The sequence below is a fragment of the Oncorhynchus keta genome, chromosome 17 (genome assembly GCF_023373465.1).
Source record: "Oncorhynchus keta strain PuntledgeMale-10-30-2019 chromosome 17, Oket_V2, whole genome shotgun sequence".
In the NCBI taxonomy this organism is placed as follows: Eukaryota; Metazoa; Chordata; class Actinopteri; order Salmoniformes; family Salmonidae; genus Oncorhynchus; species Oncorhynchus keta.
In genome coordinates, this window is record NC_068437.1 from 31,096,569 (window position 1) to 31,118,668 (window position 22,100).

At 43.9% G+C, this 22,100-nt stretch overlaps 1 protein-coding gene across 2 annotated transcripts in view; it reads left to right on the plus strand.

Annotated features, from left to right (window-relative positions):
• The window catches only part of mapk8ip2 (mitogen-activated protein kinase 8 interacting protein 2), a 148,989-nt gene that overhangs the window by 70,807 nt on the left and 56,082 nt on the right, over positions 1–22,100 (plus strand). For both annotated transcript variants that reach the window (XM_035789568.2, XM_035789569.2), the window contains exon 2: positions 9,844–9,949. In XM_035789568.2, coding sequence (XP_035645461.1) covers positions 9,844–9,949 — 106 coding nt within the window. The remainder of the gene's footprint in view (positions 1–9,843; positions 9,950–22,100) is intronic.

A 22,100-nucleotide genomic window follows, 5' to 3' on the forward strand; every position in this document is an offset into this window, starting at 1 on the left:
GAAACAAGTGTGGACAGCAGACTGGGATAGGGAGAGATTAAATATGTCCATATAAACTCCAGCCAACTGGTCTGCGCATGCTCTGGGGACACTGCTAGGGATGCCGTCTGGGCCGGCAGCCTTGCGAGGGTTAAAACGCTTAAGTGTCTTACTAACGTTGGTCACTGGGAAGGAGAGCGCACAGTCCTTGGTAGTAGGCCGCGTCAGTGGCACTGTGTTATCCTCGATAATGGGCAAAGAAGGTGTTTGGCTGGTCCGGATGCAAGACGTCAGTCAATTTTTACTTTGTAAAAATCCCCAGCTACAATAAATGCGGTTTCAGGATATGTGGTTTCCAGTTTGCATATGGTCCAGTGTAGTTCTTTGAGGGCCGTCGTGGTATCGGCTTGAGGGGGAATATACACAGCTGTGACAATAACCGAAGATAATTCTCTTAAGAGGGAATATGGTCGGCATGAGTAGTTAATCATGAAACGTACTCCCCAGCCTTTCTTCTTTATTCCTGGATGGTGTGCACGCCTCCTGAGTAGGACTAAAAGTCCACTCTGAATAATTTTCCTCCGCTGGTGGTGTTTTGGAGCAGCCTCAAACTGCTCAAGTGAGCAAAAGAAACGACAGTCAATCATTACTTTAAGACGTGAAGGTCAGTCAATCCCCAAAATGTTAAGAACTTTCACATTTTCTTCAAGTGTAGTCGCAAAAAAGTGCTATGATGAAACTGGTTCTCATGAGGACTGCCACAGGAAAGGAAGACCCAGAGTTACCTCTGCTGCAGAGAATAAGGTCATTATAGTTAACTGCACCTCCAGATTGCGGCCAAAAAAATGCTTCACTGCGTTCAAGTAACAGACACATCTCAACATCAACTGCTCAGAGGAGACTGCATGAATCAGGCATTCATGGTCGAATTGGTGCAAAGAAGCCACTACTAAAGGACACCAATAAGAGGAATAGACTTGCTTGGGGCAAGAAACACGAGCAATGGACATTAGACCGGTGGAAATGTGTCCTTTGGTCTGATGGTGGTTGGAACCAAAAATGTTGTCTGTATGAGACGCAGAGCAGATGAATGGTTGATCTCTGCATGTGTGGTTCCCACCGTGAAGCATGGAGGAGGAGGTGTGATGGTATGGGGGTGCTTTGCTGGTGACACTGTCAGTGATTTATTTACAATTCGAGGTACACTTAACCAGCATGGCTTCGACAGTATTCTGCAGAGATACGCCATCCCATCTGCTTTGAGCTTAGTGGGACTATCATTTGTTTTTCTACAGGACAATGACCCAAAACACACCTCCTGACACCTCTACTCCCTCTCTTCCCCCCTGGCACTCGAGGGAGCCAGGCTCCCCAGCATTGTGCACGTCTGCCATCATCATTACTCACACCTGCCGTCCCCCCGTCACACGCATCATTGATTATTGGAATCACCTGGACTCAATCACCTCTGTCCTTAACTTCCCTATATCTGTCTGTTTCCTGCGCTCTGTTCCTTGCTTCTATATTGATTGTCTTATGTCCTTGTATACCCGTGTGCTGACATTGTTCCTGCATTGTTTTATGTTCCAGAATAAATGTTTAACTCCCCGTACCTGCTTCTCATCTCCGGCGTAGGGCCTTACACCTCCTAGCTGTGTAAGGGCTATTTGAGAGTTATGGAGTGCTGCATCAGATGACCTGGCCTCCACAATCACCCGACCTCAACCCAATTGAGATGGTTTGGGATGAGTTGGACCGCAATGTGAAGGAAAAGCAGCCAACAAGTGCTCAGTATATGTGGGAACTCCTTCAAGACTGTTTGAAAAGCATTCCTCATGATGCTAGTTGAGAGAATGCCAAGAGTGTGCAAAGCTGTCATCAAGGCAAAGGGTGGCACTTTGAAGAATGTAAAATATATTTTTGTTTAACACTTTTTTGGTTACTACATGATTCCGTATGTGTTATTTCATAGTTTTTATGTCTTCACTATTATTCTAAGTTGTAGAAAATAGTAAAAAATAAAGAAATGAGTTGGTGTGTCCACACTTTTGTCTGGTACTGTGTTTGTCTATTGTGTTGGCATTGGTTTGATTCTAGCCCACACGACTGAGTTGGTTTCGTTACACATTTCAAATATGGACAGTCTAGGATATTGTACCCCTGATCTTGATAATAAATGATGACACCAGATACTTTTGGAAAACATAAATAGGAAACAAATAATATAATAACAGTAGGCTACACCAACATTAGTTACATACAAAGTGTCGTGAAATTGCCACAGGAGATTTGCCGTGGTAAACCAGGAAAGATGATTTCGTTGAGCTGGGACACTATTCTTTACTATGTACAACAACACTTTTCTTATTTGAACTTCTCCAGAAATAGCAGAAGATATTGCGTTGTATTCGAGTCATGTCCGTTCTCACCATAAACTCATGGATGGTGAATCTTTCTAATAAGTTTGGTTTTTAATTAAATTAAATAAAACATTCAATCCGTTTTTTAAAACAACAATATTTTGAAATAAGATTGGGTATCATAAATCGAAAGTCTTGTTCTATGAGCATAAGGCAATGTGTACACATGTAGGACTAAGTGCTCTTTGACCTGAGGCATGGATGTTTTTACTATCTATTGAACACAGTTTATTAAATAGTATACAGTATCCCTTAATAGGCCTCGTTGTAACAAACATGTAGCCAATGTGGTTTTTGTTATTGACTTTAACATGGAAATATTTGTCTTCACACATTGCATTCACATTTCTTAAATGTACTGCATATTCGAGCCATGAACGATTGGACAATGCCAAACGTTAAACTCTATAATAACATTAGCCTACCATCACCATTTATATAAACTGTTAGTGACCTTGACATTTGAAAGGTAAAGAAACCGGTCAATAGCCGAGGCTACCAAGGACAGCGATCAGAAAAATAATGTCCAATATAAAGAAGAAATGTGAATGTCTGACTGTTTTGCTGCTCATTATATTTGAATAAGGTTATAGGCTACTGATTAGGCTACTGATTAGGCTACTGATTAGGCTACTGATTAGGCTACTGATTAGGCTACTGTGCGCCTCTTCTAGCAAAATCAATGCCATAACCAACTGCGTTACTGCCAAGACCAGCGACCAGTTAGTATTAAATATCATCAGTAGCACTGCTGGGAATTGTCACTTTGGCACACATTTTTAAAGACACACCTACAATATTTCCACCCCTCCCACCTCAGCATAAGCATGCTGATATAAGACAGTTACATTACTGCCACCAGGGTTGGAAAATAGCAGAGCGCTGGCTTTTTAAAGTTGAAATTGCCCAAGAACGTGTGTTTGACACAAGCACTGCCTTAACACCAGCCAAAAATAGAGTCCACAGTGTTATTGCTAATGGTATGTAGAAATACGATATGATCTGATGTTTAGTCAACATGGGTGAAATACTGTATACATACTGTATGTTTTAATTACACTCTATAGGGTACTTTCAGGCAGACATCACACCAGAATTGTACTATAATTCAGGAGCCATCAACTAAATAAACATTTGAAAAGATGTAGCAACATTTTGGTGTGTGAAAGATGAGAAATGATAAAGAAGAGAGAGATGAAAGAGAGAGGAGATAGAGTTTATACCGGTCTCTTTAAAATTAAAGTAAATGTATTTGCAGTGTTGTAAAGTACTTAAGTAAAAATACATTAAAGTACTACTTAAGTAGTTTTATGAGGTATCTGTACTTTACTTGACTATTTATAGTTTTGATTTACTTTTACTTCACTACATTCCTAAAGAGTGGAGAGTTCCATTGTTTTGGCTGTGTCATTGGAAATCCCCTAGCTACTGCATAGTAAGCACTTAGTGCTGTTAGGTTCTTATTTTACAGATCTAAATAACTCACGGATACTAGATAAGCTTTAACCAAGTTGAATTCTTCTCAAAGGGTCGACAGAAATGTATTCAGACAGCAAAACATTTCTCTCCATCACAGTTATATACATCCTACGTAAGACACGCCTTCTCTCCAATCCTTACATCTTATTGTTCAACAGAAAGAGGGTAACAGGATATCAAACGCTTATTACTCCCTTAAGGGAATTTGTCCTCACCTTCTGACCTCAACCCCTCCTTCACCTAATCCACAGATATCCACCTGTCTTCCCTATATCAACACATCGCTCTCCTCTCCTCCATCAAACACATTCCAAAGCCTTCTGGCTTTCTACAGAGGACCCTTAACTTCTGACATAAAACCCATTCTCTTCCACTCCTTATCATTTAGTTAATATCTCAATGTTCAAAGTTTAGCCGTTTCCAACAGTGTTAATCAGCAATACAGATATAAAGCACAATAAACTGAGATATGAACACCTCTCCAAGGTCATGAATAACAATGTGCAGGGAAATACTTATCCAGATATTTACCAAGTTGTCTTTTTTAATGTTAACATAATTGGAGATGTTTTATACACACACTGATACAGAAACAACAGTCCTGTAAAGAGTGCTCAGCAAGGCCTGAATAGTGTATTTCAGAAAGGACTTCATATTTGATGACATACCAAATTCTGTCCTGCTGGTCAGGAGGTGGTGTGTGTGTGTGTGTGTGTGTGTGTGTGTGTGTGTGTGTGTGTGTGTGTGTGTGTGTGGGTGTGGTGGGCGTGGTGGGCGGGCGGGCGGGCACAATCAACCCCTCCTTCAACTATCTGTGGATTAGTTGAGGTGAGGTTTGAGGTCAGGAGGTGAGGACAGATTCCCCTAAGGGAGTAATAAGCGTTTGGTATCCTGTTACCCTCTTTCTGTTGAACAATAAGATTTAAGGATTGGAGAGAAGGCGTGTCTTACGTAGGATGTATATAACTGTGATGGAGAGAAATGTTTTGCTGTCTGAATACAGCTGTACAGAACCTTTGGGAAGAATTCAACTTGGTTAAAGCTTCTCTAGTGTCCGTGACTTACATTTACATTTAAGTCATTTAGCAGACGCTCTTATCCAGAGCGACTTACAAATTGGTGCATTCACCTTATGACATCCAGTGGAACAGCCACTTTACAATAGTGCATCTAAATCTCTTAAGGGGGTTGAGAAGGATTACTTTATCCTATCCGGTGTATTCCTTAAAGAGGTGGGGTTTCAGGTGTCTCCGGAAGGTGGTGATTGACTCCGCTGTCCTGGCGTCGTGAGGGAGTTTGTTCCACCATTGGGGGGCCAGAGCAGCGAACAGTTTTGACTGGGCTGAGCGGGAACTGTACTTCCTCAGTGGTAGGGAGGCGAGCAGGCCAGAGGTGGATGAACGCAGTGCCCTTGTTTGGGTGTAGGGCCTGATCAGAGCCTGGAGGTACTGAGGTGCCGTTCCCCTCACAGCTCCGTAGGCAAGCACCATGGTCTTGTAGCGGATGCGAGCTTCAACTGGAAGCCAGTGGAGAGAGCGGAGGAGCGGGGTGACGTGAGAGAACTTGGGAAGGTTGAACACCAGACGGGCTGCGGCGTTCTGGATGAGTTGTAGGGGTTTAATGGCACAGGCAGGGAGCCCAGCCAACAGCGAGTTGCAGTAATCCAGACGGGAGATGACAAGTGCCTGGATTAGGACCTGCGCCGCTTCCTGTGTGAGGCAGGGTCGTACTCTGCGGATGTTGTAGAGCATGAACCTACAGGAACGGGCCACCGCCTTGATGTTAGTTGAGAACGACAGGGTGTTGTCCAGGATCACGCCAAGGTTCTTAGCGCTCTGGGAGGAGGACACAATGGAGTTGTCAACCGTGATGGCGAGATCATGGAACGGGCAGTCCTTCCCCGGGAGGAAGAGCAGCTCCGTCTTGCCGAGGTTCAGCTTGAGATGGTGATCCGTCATCCACACTGCCAGACATGTCTGCCAGACATGCAGAGATGCGATTCGCCACCTGGTCATCAGAAGGGGGAAAGGAGAAGATTAATTGTGTGTCGTCTGCATAGCAATGATAGGAGAGACCATGTGAGGTTATGACAGAGCCAAGTGACTTGGTGTATAGCGAGAATAGGAGAGGGCCTAGAACAGAGCCCTGGGGGACACCAGTGGTGAGAGCGCGTGGTGAGGAGACAGATTCTCGCCACGCCACCTGGTAGGAGCGACCTGTCAGGTAGGACGCAATCCAAGCGTGGGCCGCGCCGGAGATGCCCAACTCGGAGAGGGTGGAGAGGAGGATCTGATGGTTCACAGTATCGAAGGCAGCCGATAGGTCTAGAAGGATGAGAGCAGAGGAGAGAGAGTTAGCTTTAGCAGTGCGGAGCGCCTCCGTGATACAGAGAAGAGCAGTCTCAGTTGAGTGACTAGTCTTGAAACCTGACTGATTTGGATCAAGAAGGTCATTCTGAGAGAGATAGCGGGAGAGCTGGCCAAGGACGGCACGTTCAAGGGATTTGGAGAGAAAAGAAAGAAGGGATACTGGTCTGTAGTTGTTGACATCGGAGGGATCGAGTGTAGGTTTTTTCAGAAGGGGTGCAACTCTCGCTCTCTTGAAGACGGAAGGGACGTAGCCAGCGGTCAGGGATGAGTTGATGAGCGAGGTGAGGTAAGGGAGAAGGTCTCCGGAAATGGTCTGGAGAAGAGAGGAGGGGATAGGGTCAAGCGGGCAGGTTGTTGGGCGGCCGGCCGTCACAAGACGCGAGATTTCATCTGGAGAGAGAGGGGAGAAAGAGGTCAGAGCACAGGGTAGGGCAGTGTGAGCAGAACCAGCGGTGTCGTTTGACTTAGCAAACGAGGATCGGATGTCGTCGACCTTCTTTTCAAAATGGTTGACGAAGTCATCTGCGGGGGGGGGAGGGGGAGGAGGATTCAGGAGGGAGGAGAAGGTGGCAAAGAGCTTCCTAGGGTTAGAGGCAGATGCTTGGAATTTAGAGTGGTAGAAAGTGGCTTTAGCAGCAGAGACAGAGGAGGAAAATGTAGAGAGGAGGGAGTGAAAGGATGCCAGGTCCGCAGGGAGGCGAGTTTTCCTCCATTTCCGCTCGGCTGCCCGGAGCCCTGTTCTGTGAGCTCGCAATGAGTCGTCGAGCCACGGAGCGGGAGGGGAGGACCGAGCCGGCCTGGAGGATAGGGGACATAGAGAGTCAAAGGATGCAGAAAGGAAGGAGAGGAGGGTTGAGGAGGCAGAATCAGGAGATAGGTTGGAGAAGGTTTGAGCAGAGGGAAGAGATGATAGGATGGAAGAGGAGAGAGTAGCGGGGGAGAGAGAGCGAAGGTTGGGACGGCGCGATACCATCCGAGTAGGGGCAGTGTGGGAAGTGTTGGATGAGAGCGAGAGGGAAAAGGATACAAGGTAGTGGTCGGAGACTTGGAGGGGAGTTGCAATGAGGTTAGTGGAAGAACAGCATCTAGTAAAGATGAGGTCGAGCGTATTGCCTGCCTTGTGAGTAGGGGGAGGGTGAGGTCAAAAGAGGAGAGGAGTGGAAAGAAGGAGGCAGAGAGGAATGAGTCAAAGGTAGACGTGGGGAGGTTAAAGTCGCCCAGAACTGTGAGAGGTGAGCCGTCCTCAGGAAAGGAGCTTATCAAGGCATCAAGCTCATTGATGAACTCTCCGAGGGAACCTGGAGGGCGATAAATGATAAGGATGTTAAGCTTGAAAGGGCTGGTAACTGTGACAGCATGGAATTCAAAGGAGGCGATAGACAGATGGGTAAGGGGAGAAAGAGAGAATGACCACTTGGGAGAGATGAGGATCCCGGTGCTACCACCCCGCTGACCAGAAGCTCTCGGGGTGTGCGAGAACACGTGCGGGACAAAGAGAGAGCAGTAGGAGTAGCAGTGTTATCTGTGGTGATCCATGTTTCCGTCAGTGCCAAGAAGTCGAGGGACTGGAGGGAGGCATAGGCTGAGATGAACTCTGCCTTGTTGGCCGCAGATCGGCAGTTCCAGAGGCTACCGGAGACCTGGAACTCCACGTGGGTCGTGCGCGCTGGGACCACCAGATTAGGGTGGCCGCGGCCACGCGGTGTGGAGCGTTTGTATGGTCTGTGCAGAGAGGAGAGAACAGGGATAGACAGACACATAGTTGACAGGCTACAGAAGAGGCTACGCTAATGCAAGGAGATTGAATGACAAGTGGACTACACGTCTCGAATGTTCAGAAAGTTAAGCTTACGTAGCAAGAATCTTATTGACTAAAATGATTAAAATGATACAGTACTGCTGAAGTAGGCTAGCTGGCAGTGGCTGCGTTGTTGACTTTGTAGGCTAGCTGGCAGTGGCTGCGTTGTTGACACTACACTAATCAAGTCGTTCCGTTGAGTGTAATAGTTTCTACAGTGCTGCTATTCGGGGGCTAGCTGGCTAGCTAGCAGTGTTGATTACGTTACGTTGCGTTAAAAGAACGACAATAGCTGGCTAGCTAACCTAGAAAATCGCTCTAGACTACACAATTATCTTTGATACAAAGACGGCTATGTAGCTAGCTATGTAGCTAGCTACGATCAAACAAATCAAACCGTTGTGCTGTAATGAAATGAAATGAAAATGTGATACTACCTGTGGAGCGAAGCGGAATGCGACCGGGTTGTTGAGTGGGGAAGTTCTATTCGGTAGACGTTGGCTAGCTGTTGGCTAGCTAGCAGTGTCTCCTACGTTAGGGACGACAAATAGCTGGCTAGCTAACCTCGGTAAATTAAGATAATCACTCTAAGACTACACACTCTAAACTACACAATTATCTTGGATACGAAGACAGCAAAGACAACTATGTAGCTAGCTAACACTACACTAATCAAGTCGTTCAGTTGAGTGTAATAGTTTCTACAGTGCTGCTATTCGGTAGACGGTGGACGTTTGCTAGCTGCTGGGCAGATGGCAGTGTAGACTACGTTAGGACGACGAAATACGATAATTACGCAATTATCTTTGATACAAAGACGGCTATGTAGCTAGCTAAGAAGAAATTGCTAAGATTAGACAAATCAAACCGTTGTACTATAATGAAATGTAATGAAAAGTTATACTACCTGCGGACCGATGTGCGGATGCGACCGCTCGCTCCAACCCGGAAGTATGACTTATTTAGATCTGTAAAATAAGAACCTAACACGTGTGTGTGTGTGTGTGAACTAGTCATGATTGTTGATTTAGCACTGATTTTGTTACTGATTGAGCTTTGATAAGGTTTGCAGTTCTGCCCTGATTTAGACAGTTATCTAGCTGTACAATTCTAGCTGCACATATCTAGCTTCACCCTGATGTATTTTCTGACTTACCCTGCTTCACAGTGGCTCTATATACATCTGTACGAGGCCCTGTCTGGACTGTCCTGTCCTCACTAGAAAACCTGCAATGCAGCATTTCCCTCTGAGCCTCACACAGTCTCTTACTAATGGAGTAGAGAGCTGAGTAGAGAGCTGAGCCTCTGTTTGAATTAATGGACCACAGCTATACAGATGTTTTATAGAAACTAAGAAAACAGGACGATCAGCTTATTTAAGCACTGTTGTGTCTGTAAACTGGGGACCTGAAAAAATAGAGAATAGTGCTGAACTCCTCTGTCTGCTTAGAGAGCAAAGCAATAGATGGAGGGTGTGTGAGTTATTGTGTCTTGTGTGTCTGGTGAATGAGGCAGACCCAGACAGACAGTGCCAGGCCATATCTCAGAGCAGGCTTCCGCGGGGTTGGAGCAATCTGTGTGGACATTAGTCAGAAAGATGCTCCACCTTTGAAGGGTGGAGGGGTCAGGTACATGAGGACTGCTGGTGAAATCCCAAACTGGTGTGTGTGTCACAAGTGTGTGGGTGTCTCTGCTATCTCTGCTCCTGACATAATCAGTTTAAGCCAGTTGATGATGGTGGGTGTGGTATGTCTACTATCTGTGTGTACTTTTAACGTTCTCCCTCCTGTTCTTCCAGACCTTCCCATGACATTAGTCTCGAGGAGTTTGATGATGAGGATCTGTCTGAAATCACAGACGACTGTGGAATAGGACTCAACTATGACTCTGATCCCTATGAAAAGGTAGGACACAAACACACACGCATACAAACACATGCAAGAATGCACACAGACAAACGTACAGGCATACACACATCAATGTCATGTAGTGAAACAGCAGGTCTGTAATTAAAATAGCTCTCATCATTAAATAGATTAACTTGCAGATGGCTACAAACAACTGCTGCAAACTACTAAAATCTCCTCATGTAGAATAAAACAAAAATACTTCTGCATGGCTTGCTGTTTGGGGTTTTATGCTGGGTTTCTGTATAGCACCTATTGATGACGGCTGATGTAAAAAGGGCTTTATAAATACATTTAATTGATTGATGTCTTCCTACACATATGAAGCAAAGCAACTTGTATGGCAGACTGTTTGGGTTTCTTTGTGCGGCTGTGTCAACACATGGTGCTCATGGCTTTCATTAACAGTTGCTATTGGTGACTGCCCCTCCCCTTAGGTAGTTAATAACAAGTAGAGATAGAGGGTGAGATAGAGAAAGATCGAAAATGAGAGAGAGAGTGATAGTCTGTGTTGCTCTGCTTATCTCTTATATAAGCGGCAGTGTAACTAGCTGTTAATACCTGTGTGACCAGTGCTGCCGTCATTACATTAGTGGCCTTATAGATGCACTAAGCACAGCCCTGGTCTTTCATTTCCATCCTATCGACATCAGCTCCAACATCAGAACAGAATATGAGTGGTACTGTGCTGTAATGTACAACTCAGATCCCCTCTTAGAGACCGAGATCTAGTAGGAATAATCCAGTCCTGTACTACTGGAGAAGCACTGGGTCTGTTTCCTCTCTATCATATCTCCCCCCCTCTCTCCCCCGTTCTCTCCGTATTCGTCTCCCCCTCTCTCTCCCGAGGGACGTGAATGTTTTATTTGTGTGGCTCTGAGCCATGGCTGCAGCACAGGGTGAATGATCCAGTGCAGTTTGCTGCTATGCAGAGACAACCTTCCTCCTCCCTCATCATTCCCTTCTACCTCTCCTCCCCTCTCTCCCTTGTCTGCCCATTCCTTCCTCCGTGCTATGCAGAGCTCCGCTCAGAGAAAACCTCCCTTCCTCCTACCTCGAAACCCCCTCCTCTCTTCCTCATTCCTCTCTTCCTCCTCTTCCCTCGAATCCCAACTGTATGTGTAGGGATACAGGGAGGGAGGGAGGGAGGACCCTAAAAAAAAATACAACCTCAGCAAGTTGAGGGAAATGCTTGTATCCTTGCAATCTCAGATGTCATATTTCAAACGCAGATAACCCAACACAGTCCCAGTCTGCTCAGTTCAAAGATGTGTGGGTGTATGCCAGAGATGGTGTTACTCTGTGTTATGTTACATAACCAACCCCACCCCCACCACGTTGCTCATCCCCTCAGAAACTAATCCTGCTGACATCAGACCAACCCTCTGGATTAAACACAGAGCTTCAGAGTGTGCGTGCGTGTGTGTAAGTGTGTGTGTGTGTGCGTTTCAAGTTGTTGTCCTGTTGGAAGGTGAACCTTCACCCCAGTCTGAGATCCCGAGTGCTGTGGAGAAGGTTTCATTAAAGATCTCTCTGTATTTTGCTCCGTTCATCCTTCCCTCGATCCTGACTAGTCTCCCAGTCCCTGACGCCAAAAAAAATGTCCCCACACCATTATTCACGTAGTGATGGTGCCAGGTCTTCTTCAGACGTGACACTTGGCATTTAGGCCAAATTTAGGCCAAAGGTTCAATTTTGGTTTCATCAGACCAGAGAATCTTGCTTCTCATGGTCTGAGAGTCCTCTAGGTGCCTTTTGGCAAACTCCAAGTGGGCTGTCATGTGCCTTTTACTGAGGAGTGGCTTCCGTCTGGCCACTCTACCATGAAGTCCTGATTGGTAGAGTGCTGCAGAGATGATTTTCCTTCTTTAAGGTTCTCCCATCTCCACAGGGGAACTCAGAGGAACTATGGAGCTCAGAGTGACCATTGGGTTCTTGGTTACCTCTTGGTTACCTTCTCCCCTGATTTAAAAAATTGGCTGGGCGGCCAGCTCTAGGAAGAGTCTTGGTGGTTCCAAACTTCTTCCATTTAAGAATGATGGAGGCCACTGTGTTCTTGGGAACCTTCAATGCTGCAGAAATATTTTGTACCCTTCCCCAGATCTGTGCCTCGATGCATTCCTTTCTCAGAGCTCTACAGACAATTCCTTCTACCCCATGGCTTGTTTTTTGCTCTGACATGCACTGTCAACTGTGGGACCTTATATATATATACAGGTGTGTGCTTTTCTACATCATGTCCAATCAATTGAATTTACCACAGGTGGACTCAGTTAAGTTGAAGATACATCTCAATGATGATCAATGGAAACAGGATGCACCTGAGCTCAATTTCTAGTCTCATAGCAAAGGGTCTGAATACTTATGTAAATAAACTATTTCTGTTTTTATTCTTTGTACATTTGCTAAAAAAAAAAACGAAACCTATTTTTTTTGTCATTATGGGGTATTGTGTGTAGATTGATGAGGGGTGAAAAATGATTTAATCAATTTAAGAATAACAAAATGTGGAAAAAGTGGGGGTGTCTGAATACTTTCCGAATGCACTATACATATACACATACACAAACACACAAATGTTGGTACGTGTGTATACTAACAGAAACCACTGACTGTGTGAGAGAGTCTTAAACGACTGACGATGGCTTGAGACTGGTAGATGACAATCACCCAATCAAATAAAGTAAACACACACATACCATCATAAACTGGCTTAAATGGATTATGTCAATCATCTCATTTCTTAAAATAATCACCCAATCAAATACAGTAAACACACACACACATACCATCATAAACTGGCTTAAATGGATTATGTCAATCATCTAATTTCTTAAAATACCAGAAAGGGCGTTTCGTTGGAGAGAAGACTTGAAAGCTTTAAAATGTCATGTTTTGACAACATAAGCCCATGCCGCTGTCATGCCCTGACCTTAGTTATCTATGTTTTATGTATTGTTTCGGTCAGGTCAGGGTGTGACGAGGGTGGGTATGTGTGTTTTTGTCCTGTCTAGGGTTTTTGTATATCTATGGGTTTTTATATGTCTAGGTAATGTAGGTCTATGCTGGCCTGAATTGGTTCCTAATCAGAGGCAGCTGTTTATTGTTGTCTCTGATTGGGGATCCTATTTAGGTTGCCATTTCCATTTTGGTTTTGTGGGTCATAGTCTGTGTACAGTTGCATGGCAGCACTCGTTCTATATCGCTTCACGTTCGTTTTGTTAGTTTGTTTAGTGTTCTTTCCTTATTAAAAGAAGAATGTATTCATATCACGCCTTGGTCTCCTCTATTCGACGAATGTGACAGAATAACCCACCAATCCAGGACCAAGCAGCGTGAAAAGGAGGAACAGCACTTAATGGGGAAATGGACCTGGGAGGAGATATTAGATGGAGCAGGACCCTGGACACAGCCGGGGGAGTATCGCCGTCCTAAGGAGGAGATAGAGGCAGCGAAAGCGGAACGGCGATACTACGAGGAGAAATACCGGAGAATAGAGGAACGCCGATGATATGAAGGTACACGGCTAGCACGGAAGCCCGAGAGGCAGCCCCAATAATGACCTGAGCCAACTCCTCGTGCTTACTGTGGGGAGCGTGTTACTGGTCAGGCACCGTGTTATGCGGTAGAACGCACGGTGTCTCCAGTGCACTATTCTAGCCCGGTGCGCTCTATTCCAGCTCCTCGCAGTGGCTGGGCTAGAATGGGCATCCAGCCAGGAAAGAGGGTGCCGGCTCAGCGCTCCTGGTCTCCAGTATACCTCTTTGGACTCTTTGGTGAGTCTGCACAGCCCAGTGCATCCTGTGCCAGCGCCCTGCATCCGCAGGGTGAAAATAAACATCCAGCCAGGAAGGGTTGTGTCAGCTCTACACTCCAGACCTCCAGTACTCCTCCACAGTCCAGTACGTCCTGTGCCTGCTCCCCGCACTCGCCCTGAGGTGTGTGTCACCAGCCCGGTACCACCAGTACCGGCACCGCACACCAGGCCTACAGTGCACCTCGGCAGTCCAGAGCGTCCAGCGACAGTACCCAGTCTAGAGCGTCCGGCGACAGTACCCAGTCCAGAGTGTCCGTATGTGTAGTTGCATGTCAGCACTTGATCTATATAGCTTCACATTCTTTTTGTTAGTTTGTTTAGTGTTCTTTCTTTATTAAAAGAAGAATGTATTCATATCACGCTGCGCCTTGGTCTCCTCTATACGACGAACGTGACAGCCTCCCTCCATCCTATTGGTGGAAACTGTTGCAGTTACTAATGAATTTTTGAAGATGACACAGAATGCTTTGAGAATGAAGAAAACATAGATATTTTCATGTGTGTAATGATGTTTTTCCACTTGGTTGAACTGTAGTAAGCTGCGATACTTACATGCCAGCACATACACGTACTGCACATACATTCAGAAATAATCAACCTAACAATGGTTCATTTCCCCATCACACACGCAAGCAAATCCAGTGGTTTGTAATCCCTAATATTGACATTCTGAATAACATGAATGATTATGTTGTAGTAGTATTATTTTTACTTAACTTGGTTACTTACACAGGTAAACATGTTCTCACTGTGATTCTTATGCAGATTGAGTAAAGGAGAGGAGGGGAGAGTAGAGAACACTGGTCTACATTTCCCATAATGCTTCAGTGGAGAGGAGAGGGAGGTTATACCTGATTTCTCCTGACAGTTTCTGTATGTTTCCCTACAGTCTCATGACCTGACTGTGTCTGTGAGTTAGAAATAAGCTACAGATGAGCTAGAAATGAACATGAGTCTACATTGTTTTCCCTCCTCTGTTTACCTTTTATAATGAATCTCAGTGAACGCCTGGTCAGGTGGAAGCAGATGGGTAATTTTCCTGTTAGCCCTTACATTGGCATCTATCAATCTTTGGGAGTAGAATAGAGAAATTAGTAGAGAGAAAAACTGAATGAATGAATGCAAGAGAGCGAGAGAAAGAGGGAGGGGAGTCATTCTGTTGGGAGCAGACTACCAGTCCTTTGAGTCAGACCCAGGCATGAATCACTGAGCTATCAGATGAAAGGAGTGTCTCCCTTTACCTCCCTACTCTTTTATTTCTTTCTTTGTTTCTTATGTCTCTGTCTCACACAATACCTTCTGAAGGTTTTCACACCCCATGACTTTTTCCAAATTGTGTTGTGTTACAAAGTTAATTTAAAATTGTTTAAATGGAGATGTTTTATAACACACAATACACCATAATGTCAATGTGGAATTATGTTTTTAGAAATGTGTACAAATGAAAACAAAATGAAAAGCTGAAAGGTATTGTATTGCCCTTCGTTATGGCAAGACTAAAGTTCAGGATTAAAAATGTCCTTAACAAGTCACATAACAAGTTGCATGGACTCACTCGGTGTATAATAATAGTATTTAACATGATTCTTGAATGACTACCTAATCTCTGTACCCCACACATACAATTATTTGTAAGGTCCCTCAGTTGAGCAGTGCATTTCAAACACATTCAAAGACCAGGGAGATTTTCTCAATGTCTTGCAAAGAAGGGCACCTATTGGTAGATGGGTAAAAAAAAGCAGACATTGAATATCCCTTTGAGCATGGTGAACTTATTAATTAAGCTTTGGATGGTGTATCAATACACCCAGTCACTACAAAGATACAGGCATCCTTCCTAAGAGGAAGGAAACCACTCAGAAATTTCACCATGAGGCCAATGGTGACTTTAAAACAGCTACAGAGTTTAATGGCTGTGATAATGTAGGAGAAAACTGAGGATGGATCAACAACATTGTAGTTACTCCTCAATACTAACCTAATTGACAGAGTGAAAAGAAGAAGCCTGTACAGAATCAAAATATTCCAAAACATGCATCCTGTTTGCAACAAGGCACTAAAGTAATGCTGCAAAGAAAATTGGCAAAGCAATTAACTTTTTGTCCTGAAACAAAGTGTCATGTTTGGGTCAAATTCAATACGACATGATACCACTCTCCATATTTTTACGCATAGTGGTGGCTGCACCATGTTATGGGTATGCTTGTAATCATTAAGGACTGGGACGTTTTTCAAGATAAAAAAGTAACCGAATGGAGCTAAGCACAGGCAAAATCCTAGAGGAAAACCTGGTTCAATCTGCTTTCCACCAAACACTGGGAGATTAATTTATCATTCAACAGGACAATAACCTAAAACACAAGGCCAAATCTACACGGGAGTTGATTACCAAGAAGACAGTGAATTTTCCTGAGTGGCCGAGTTACAGTTTTGCCTTAAATCTACTTGAAAATCTATGGCATGACCTGAAAATGGTTATCTAACGATCATCAACAAGCATCATCGCAGAATTTGAACACTACGAACAAAAGGAGCTGATCAAAAGCAGGGGAAAGGAGCTTAAAGGGACATTACATTACATTACATTTAAGTCATTTAGCAGACGCTCTTATCCAGAGCGACTTACAAATTGATGCATTCACCTTATGACATCCAGTGGAACAGCCACTTTACAATAATGCATCTAAATCTTTTAAGGGGAGGGGGGTGAGAAGGATTACTTTATCCTATCCTAGGTATTCCTTAAAGAGGTGGGGTTTCAGGTGTCTCCGGAAGGTGGTGATTGACTCCGCTGTCCTGGCGTCGTGAGGGAGTTTGTTCCACCATTGGGGGCCAGAGCAGCGAACAGTTTTGACTGGGCTGAGCGGGAACTGTACTTCCTCAGTGGTAGGGAGGCGAGCAGGCCAGAGGTGGATGAACGCAGTGCCCTTGTTTGGGTGTAGGGCCTGATCAGAGCCTGGAGGTACTGAGGTGCCGTTCCCCTCACAGCTCCGTAGGCAAGCACCATGGTCTTGTAGCGGATGCGAGCTTCAACTGGAAGCCAGTGGAGAGAGCGGAGGAGCGGGGTGACGTGAGAGAACTTGGGAAGGTTGAACACCAGACGGGCTGCGGCGTTCTGGATAAGTTGTAGGGGTTTAATGGCACAGGCAGGGAGCCCAGCCAACAGCGAGTTGCAGTAATCCAGACGGGAGATGACAAGTGCCTGGATTAGGACCTGCGCCGCTTCCTGTGTGAGGCAGGGTCGTACTCTGCGGATGTTGTAGAGCATGAACCTACAGGAACGGGCCACCGCCTTGATGTTAGTTGAGAACGACAGGGTGTTGTCCAGGATCACGCCAAGGTTCTTAGCGCTCTGGGAGGAGGAACCAATGGAGTTGTCAACCGTGATGGCGAGATCATGGAACGGGCAGTCCTTCCCCGGGAGGAAGAGCAGCTCCGTCTTGCCGAGGTTCAGCTTGAGGTGGTGATCCGTCATCCACACTGATATGTCTGCCAGACATGCAGAGATGCGATTCACCACCTGGTCATCAGAAGGGGGAAAGGAGAAGATTAAATTCGGACCAAATTCGGTCTCAATTACCAATTTCCAGGGGAGATCAACGAACGTCATAAGAGACTGTATCCGGTACAGAGGCAACAGAGGGAGAAGTGTAAGCGTGCCTTTCTCATTGTGGAAAAACTCTATCGATAGACAGCTATTCCGAGACAGGTCCATAACACCATGGCTGTACGAAATTCTACAGGGACTTCAGGTTATGAAAAAAAGAGATTATGGGAACTGTAAAAATATCTGAACACTATAAAGTGGATATAAACACATGTACTCAATTACATGCTCGCTTATACATACGGACTTATACATACACACACCTGATCTCGCTCTCTTCTCTCACTCTCTCACTTTTCTCTTTTCTCTCCCTCTCTATTGTCGAACTGTTTTATAATTTAATATGTTTCTTGTTTGTCTGTTTTTTCTGTATTTGTCTACAAGTTTATACATGTTTGCAACAAGCAAGGGGAAGATATCAGAATAGGGGCATTAGGGAATAATAACATTGTACGGAATACATTTGTACTGTAGTGAAGCCGTCTAGAGTAATGCAAGGTCTCTTTCATGATCATGTGAAACGTCAATTGCTATGGAAATGGTAATTATGTTGCAACTATGACGGTGATATGATAAGGATTATAATTATCATCGTGAATATTAAGGCTATACGCACTACATGTTACACACATAGACGCTCAACCATGCAAATTGGCTATTATTTATTATTATTATCAACCATGCAAATGGGCTATTATTTATTATTATTATCAACCATGCAAATTGGCTATTATTTATTATTATTATCAACCATGCAAATTGGCTATTATTTATTATTATTATCAACCATGCAAATTGGCAGAGTTATTATTTATTTGGACAGCACACATTATAGTGTTACTCTTATACAGACATCTTATACAGACATTTTACACAATCTCACTAAATCACATCCAATATCATACACATTGTTAGGTTCTTATTTTTCAGACTAAATAACTCACGGACACTAGAGAAGCTTTAACCAAGTTTAATTATTCCCAAGGATTCTGCACAGCTGTATTCAGACAGCAAAACATTTCTCTCCGTCACAGTTATATACAACCCACTAAAGACACTCCTCCTTCTTTCCAATCCTTACATCTTATGGTTCAATAGGAAAAGGGTAACAGGATACCAAACCCTTATTACTCCCTTAAGGGGATCTGACCTCACCTCCTGACCTCAACCCCTCCTTCACCCAATCCACAGATGTCCATCTGTCTTTCCTGTATCAACATGGTGCTCTCCTCCCGTCTCCCAACACATTCCAACGCCATCTGGCTTTCTACAGAAAACCATTAACTTCTGACAAAACCCAGTAGTCTATTTCACTCCTAATATTCAATGCTTCTTCTCTATCATTTATTTAATATCTCAATGTTCAAAATGTCGAATCCATCAGAATCCATCCTCTTGAACAATAGCATCCTAATGTTCAATTCATATAAACTTGGAAATTACTAATATATGGATAAACAATGATAATAAAACATGAATAAAACAAACTAACAAATTATTATAAAACATGAATTAAACAAACAAACAATTAACAAACAGTTACCGCGAGGTTTACAAATTCAGAGACTTATGGCCTCTGCATTATGATCACACAATTATTCCCATCTATCATCATGTAACAAAATGCCATTCCAGCTGAATCTGTGGTCTTGTTATATGTCAGATGGAACAGCTTTCAGTTTCTCCACTTCCCCCTTCTAATTCCTAAGAGAGTGATACTTTCCTGCTGGGTTCCACAAAAATGAAAGCTCTAAAAAGCTTCTTCATGCTTTCGCCCAGTCTTCCTCTTTCGGCCCCAGGTTCCGAGAGGTGTTCCTAAGTCATGCCATTTTCACTTTGTTCCCCATCTTCTCTATTTCACCTGATAGGCAAGTGCGTATCCCTAATCCACGTTACATCCTCTTGAGGGAACTCAGCACTGTATCTGCTTTCACATCAATGCCTTCAACATTTTGTTCAGAGTACAATTACCCCTCTATCCTTTATCATATGTTTCATTAACCAATAAAGCAGATAACCAGTGATCCAACTATGATGTTTATAGTAGCTCCCAGACCCAACCCATCTGTATGCCTTACAGAGGAATCTAGTTTCTCTCTTTCTCTCCGCTCCTCTGTCATGGTGTCTTCACTCACCCATTATGCAGCTGGACCTCACTTCACATGAGAACTATGCACCCCCCAAGGAGAGACATGACGATCTTTACCACTGCAGGTACTGTACGGAGTAGTGCGTCTCACCAAATAACGCTGTCCCAATACCCCCGCCTGGTGTCTCTTGATGTACACTCAATCTCCAGGATTCAGCCCATGCCCTTGGTTATATCTCTGCTTCCACCTGAGAATATACACACTGCAAACACATGGGTCATTTCCTGACAACATGATTTGTGATATTTGAATAACTGCATCCCCTGTCCTCCCATCGGTTCCCCAGTTACCAGTCACCAATCCATGTGACATGAGTCATCATAAACTGATATCCCAACAATGCTACTAAAGTAACCATTGCTACTTTCAACATGGCCCATGACTATAGTCTCACAATACCCCTCATTTGCGCAGTAGTCCAATTCCATGCTATCAATACAGCATTCTTCACTACTAGTACTGCTCCTTCAGTTACTCTCCCTACAGTGACTGCCATGAGAATACCTCCTGCATGTAATCTGTCAAATGTTCACCGGCTGTTAGAAATTGGGGGAAAATGAATGAGTTGGGAATAATATCCAACATAACAAAACTGAGTCACAGTTGTCCTGAACTTTTACCATAGTGTCTGAAATGCCACCACTATCTCTTCTTCTCTCACCATGATCTAGGTATGTGTAATGTTCAACTAAATCCCCGTATTGTGTACAGTTAGCTGTCCTCCCTCTTCTATGACCTATCTCCTGTAACAATATGCCGTCTCTGGAAATGATACTCCTCTATCATTACATTTAACCCATAACACACTATACTCCTAATGCATTTTCTACAGTTCTAAACATACTAACACATTCTCCAATCAGTTAGTCAATATACATCATTCCCTCTTCTGGAACAGTTAACCACTTACTCCTACCCGATACGCAGGCGTCCCATCTAGACATCTGGAAATGCAAATGCGCTACGCTAAATGCTAATAGCACTCGATAAAACTCAAACGTTCATTAAAATACACATGCAGGGTACTGAATTAAAACTAACTCGTTGTGAATTCAGGCAACAAGTCAGATTTTTAAAATGCTTTTCGGCGAAAGCATGAGAAGCTATTATCTGATAGCATGTAACACCCCAAAAGACCCGCAGGGGACGTAAACAAAAGAATTAGCATAGTCGGCGCTACACAAAACGCACAAATAAAATATAAAACATTCATTACCTTTGACCATCTTCTTTGTTGGCACTCCTAGATGTCCCATAAACATCACTATTGGGTATTTTGCTCGATTAAATCGGTCCATATATAGCCTAGATATCGATCTATGAAGACTGTGTGATCAAGGAAAAAAATAGCGTTTTATAACGTAACGTCATTTTTTAAAATTAAAAAAGTCGACGATAAACTTTCACAAAACACTTTGAAATACTTTTGTAATGCAACTTTAGGTATTAGTAAACGTTAATAATCGATCAAATTGATCACGAGGCGATGTATATTCTATAGCTGTACGTCTGGAAATAATGTCCGGGTAAATCTCAACCAAAATATCCGGTTGGAGACCGGAAGAAATGCGCTTCCTCGTGTCCGTTTGACCTAGAAACAAGTCGTAGGCAAATGACAAGACTGTTGACATCGTGTGGAAGCTGTAGGTATTGCAACCTCGGCCCCATTTAATGTGGTTCACATTCAACAATGGGTTCTAGTGGCACATGGATATATTTTCGCATTTTCAGTGATCAGATTTTCCTGCGCTTTTCGATGAAACGCACGTTCTGTTATAGTCACAGCCGTGATTTAACCAGTTTTATAAACGTCTGAGTGTTTTCTATCCACACATACTAATCATATGCATATACTATATTCCTGGCATGAGTAGCAGGGCGCTGAAATGTTGCGCGATTTTTAACAGAATGTTCGAAAAAGTAGGGGGTAGGAGTAACAGGTTAACACCCTCAAGTTTCACGAAACCTAAAAACATATTGACTTGAAAAGAAAAGCGAAACAAAGTACATGTTTAATAATTTAGCACCACTCATTGATGCAATGCAACATACAAATTCGGAATACAGGGTAAGATAAACAAAAAACTTTCATGGTTGTCCCAAGCGATCATCCAGTGATTCCCCCAAACAAACTACCTCCCCTCAGATTGACGCTTAGAGATAAGCTTAGAGATAACTCTCTTTCCCAAATAAATGTTAGCAGCGCCCTCCTCTCCTCATCGGGCTTCAGCCATTCTCTCTCGCTGTATCCCAATCACAACTAAAACATTTTTATCAATTATCCAACCCGAATGTAGAATGACTGGCCTCAGTGCTTACTTTGGCTCAAATTCCAGTTGATCAACTTAGCACACATCATCCCTGTTAGAAATAGACATTTATAAACAACCTTTTATTGCCTGTCATAACTCTTCTCATTACAGCCCCCCTTTGTCCCTGTTTTCCTGTCATGAGTGGCCTGGTAAAGAAAGATCAGTATCTCAATGCATTCTTAGTCTAAATAGTTAGCAGGGCGTATACCACCACCCACATTTACTTTGCCCGGCACAATTCTATCGTGTCTTCTTCAGATAT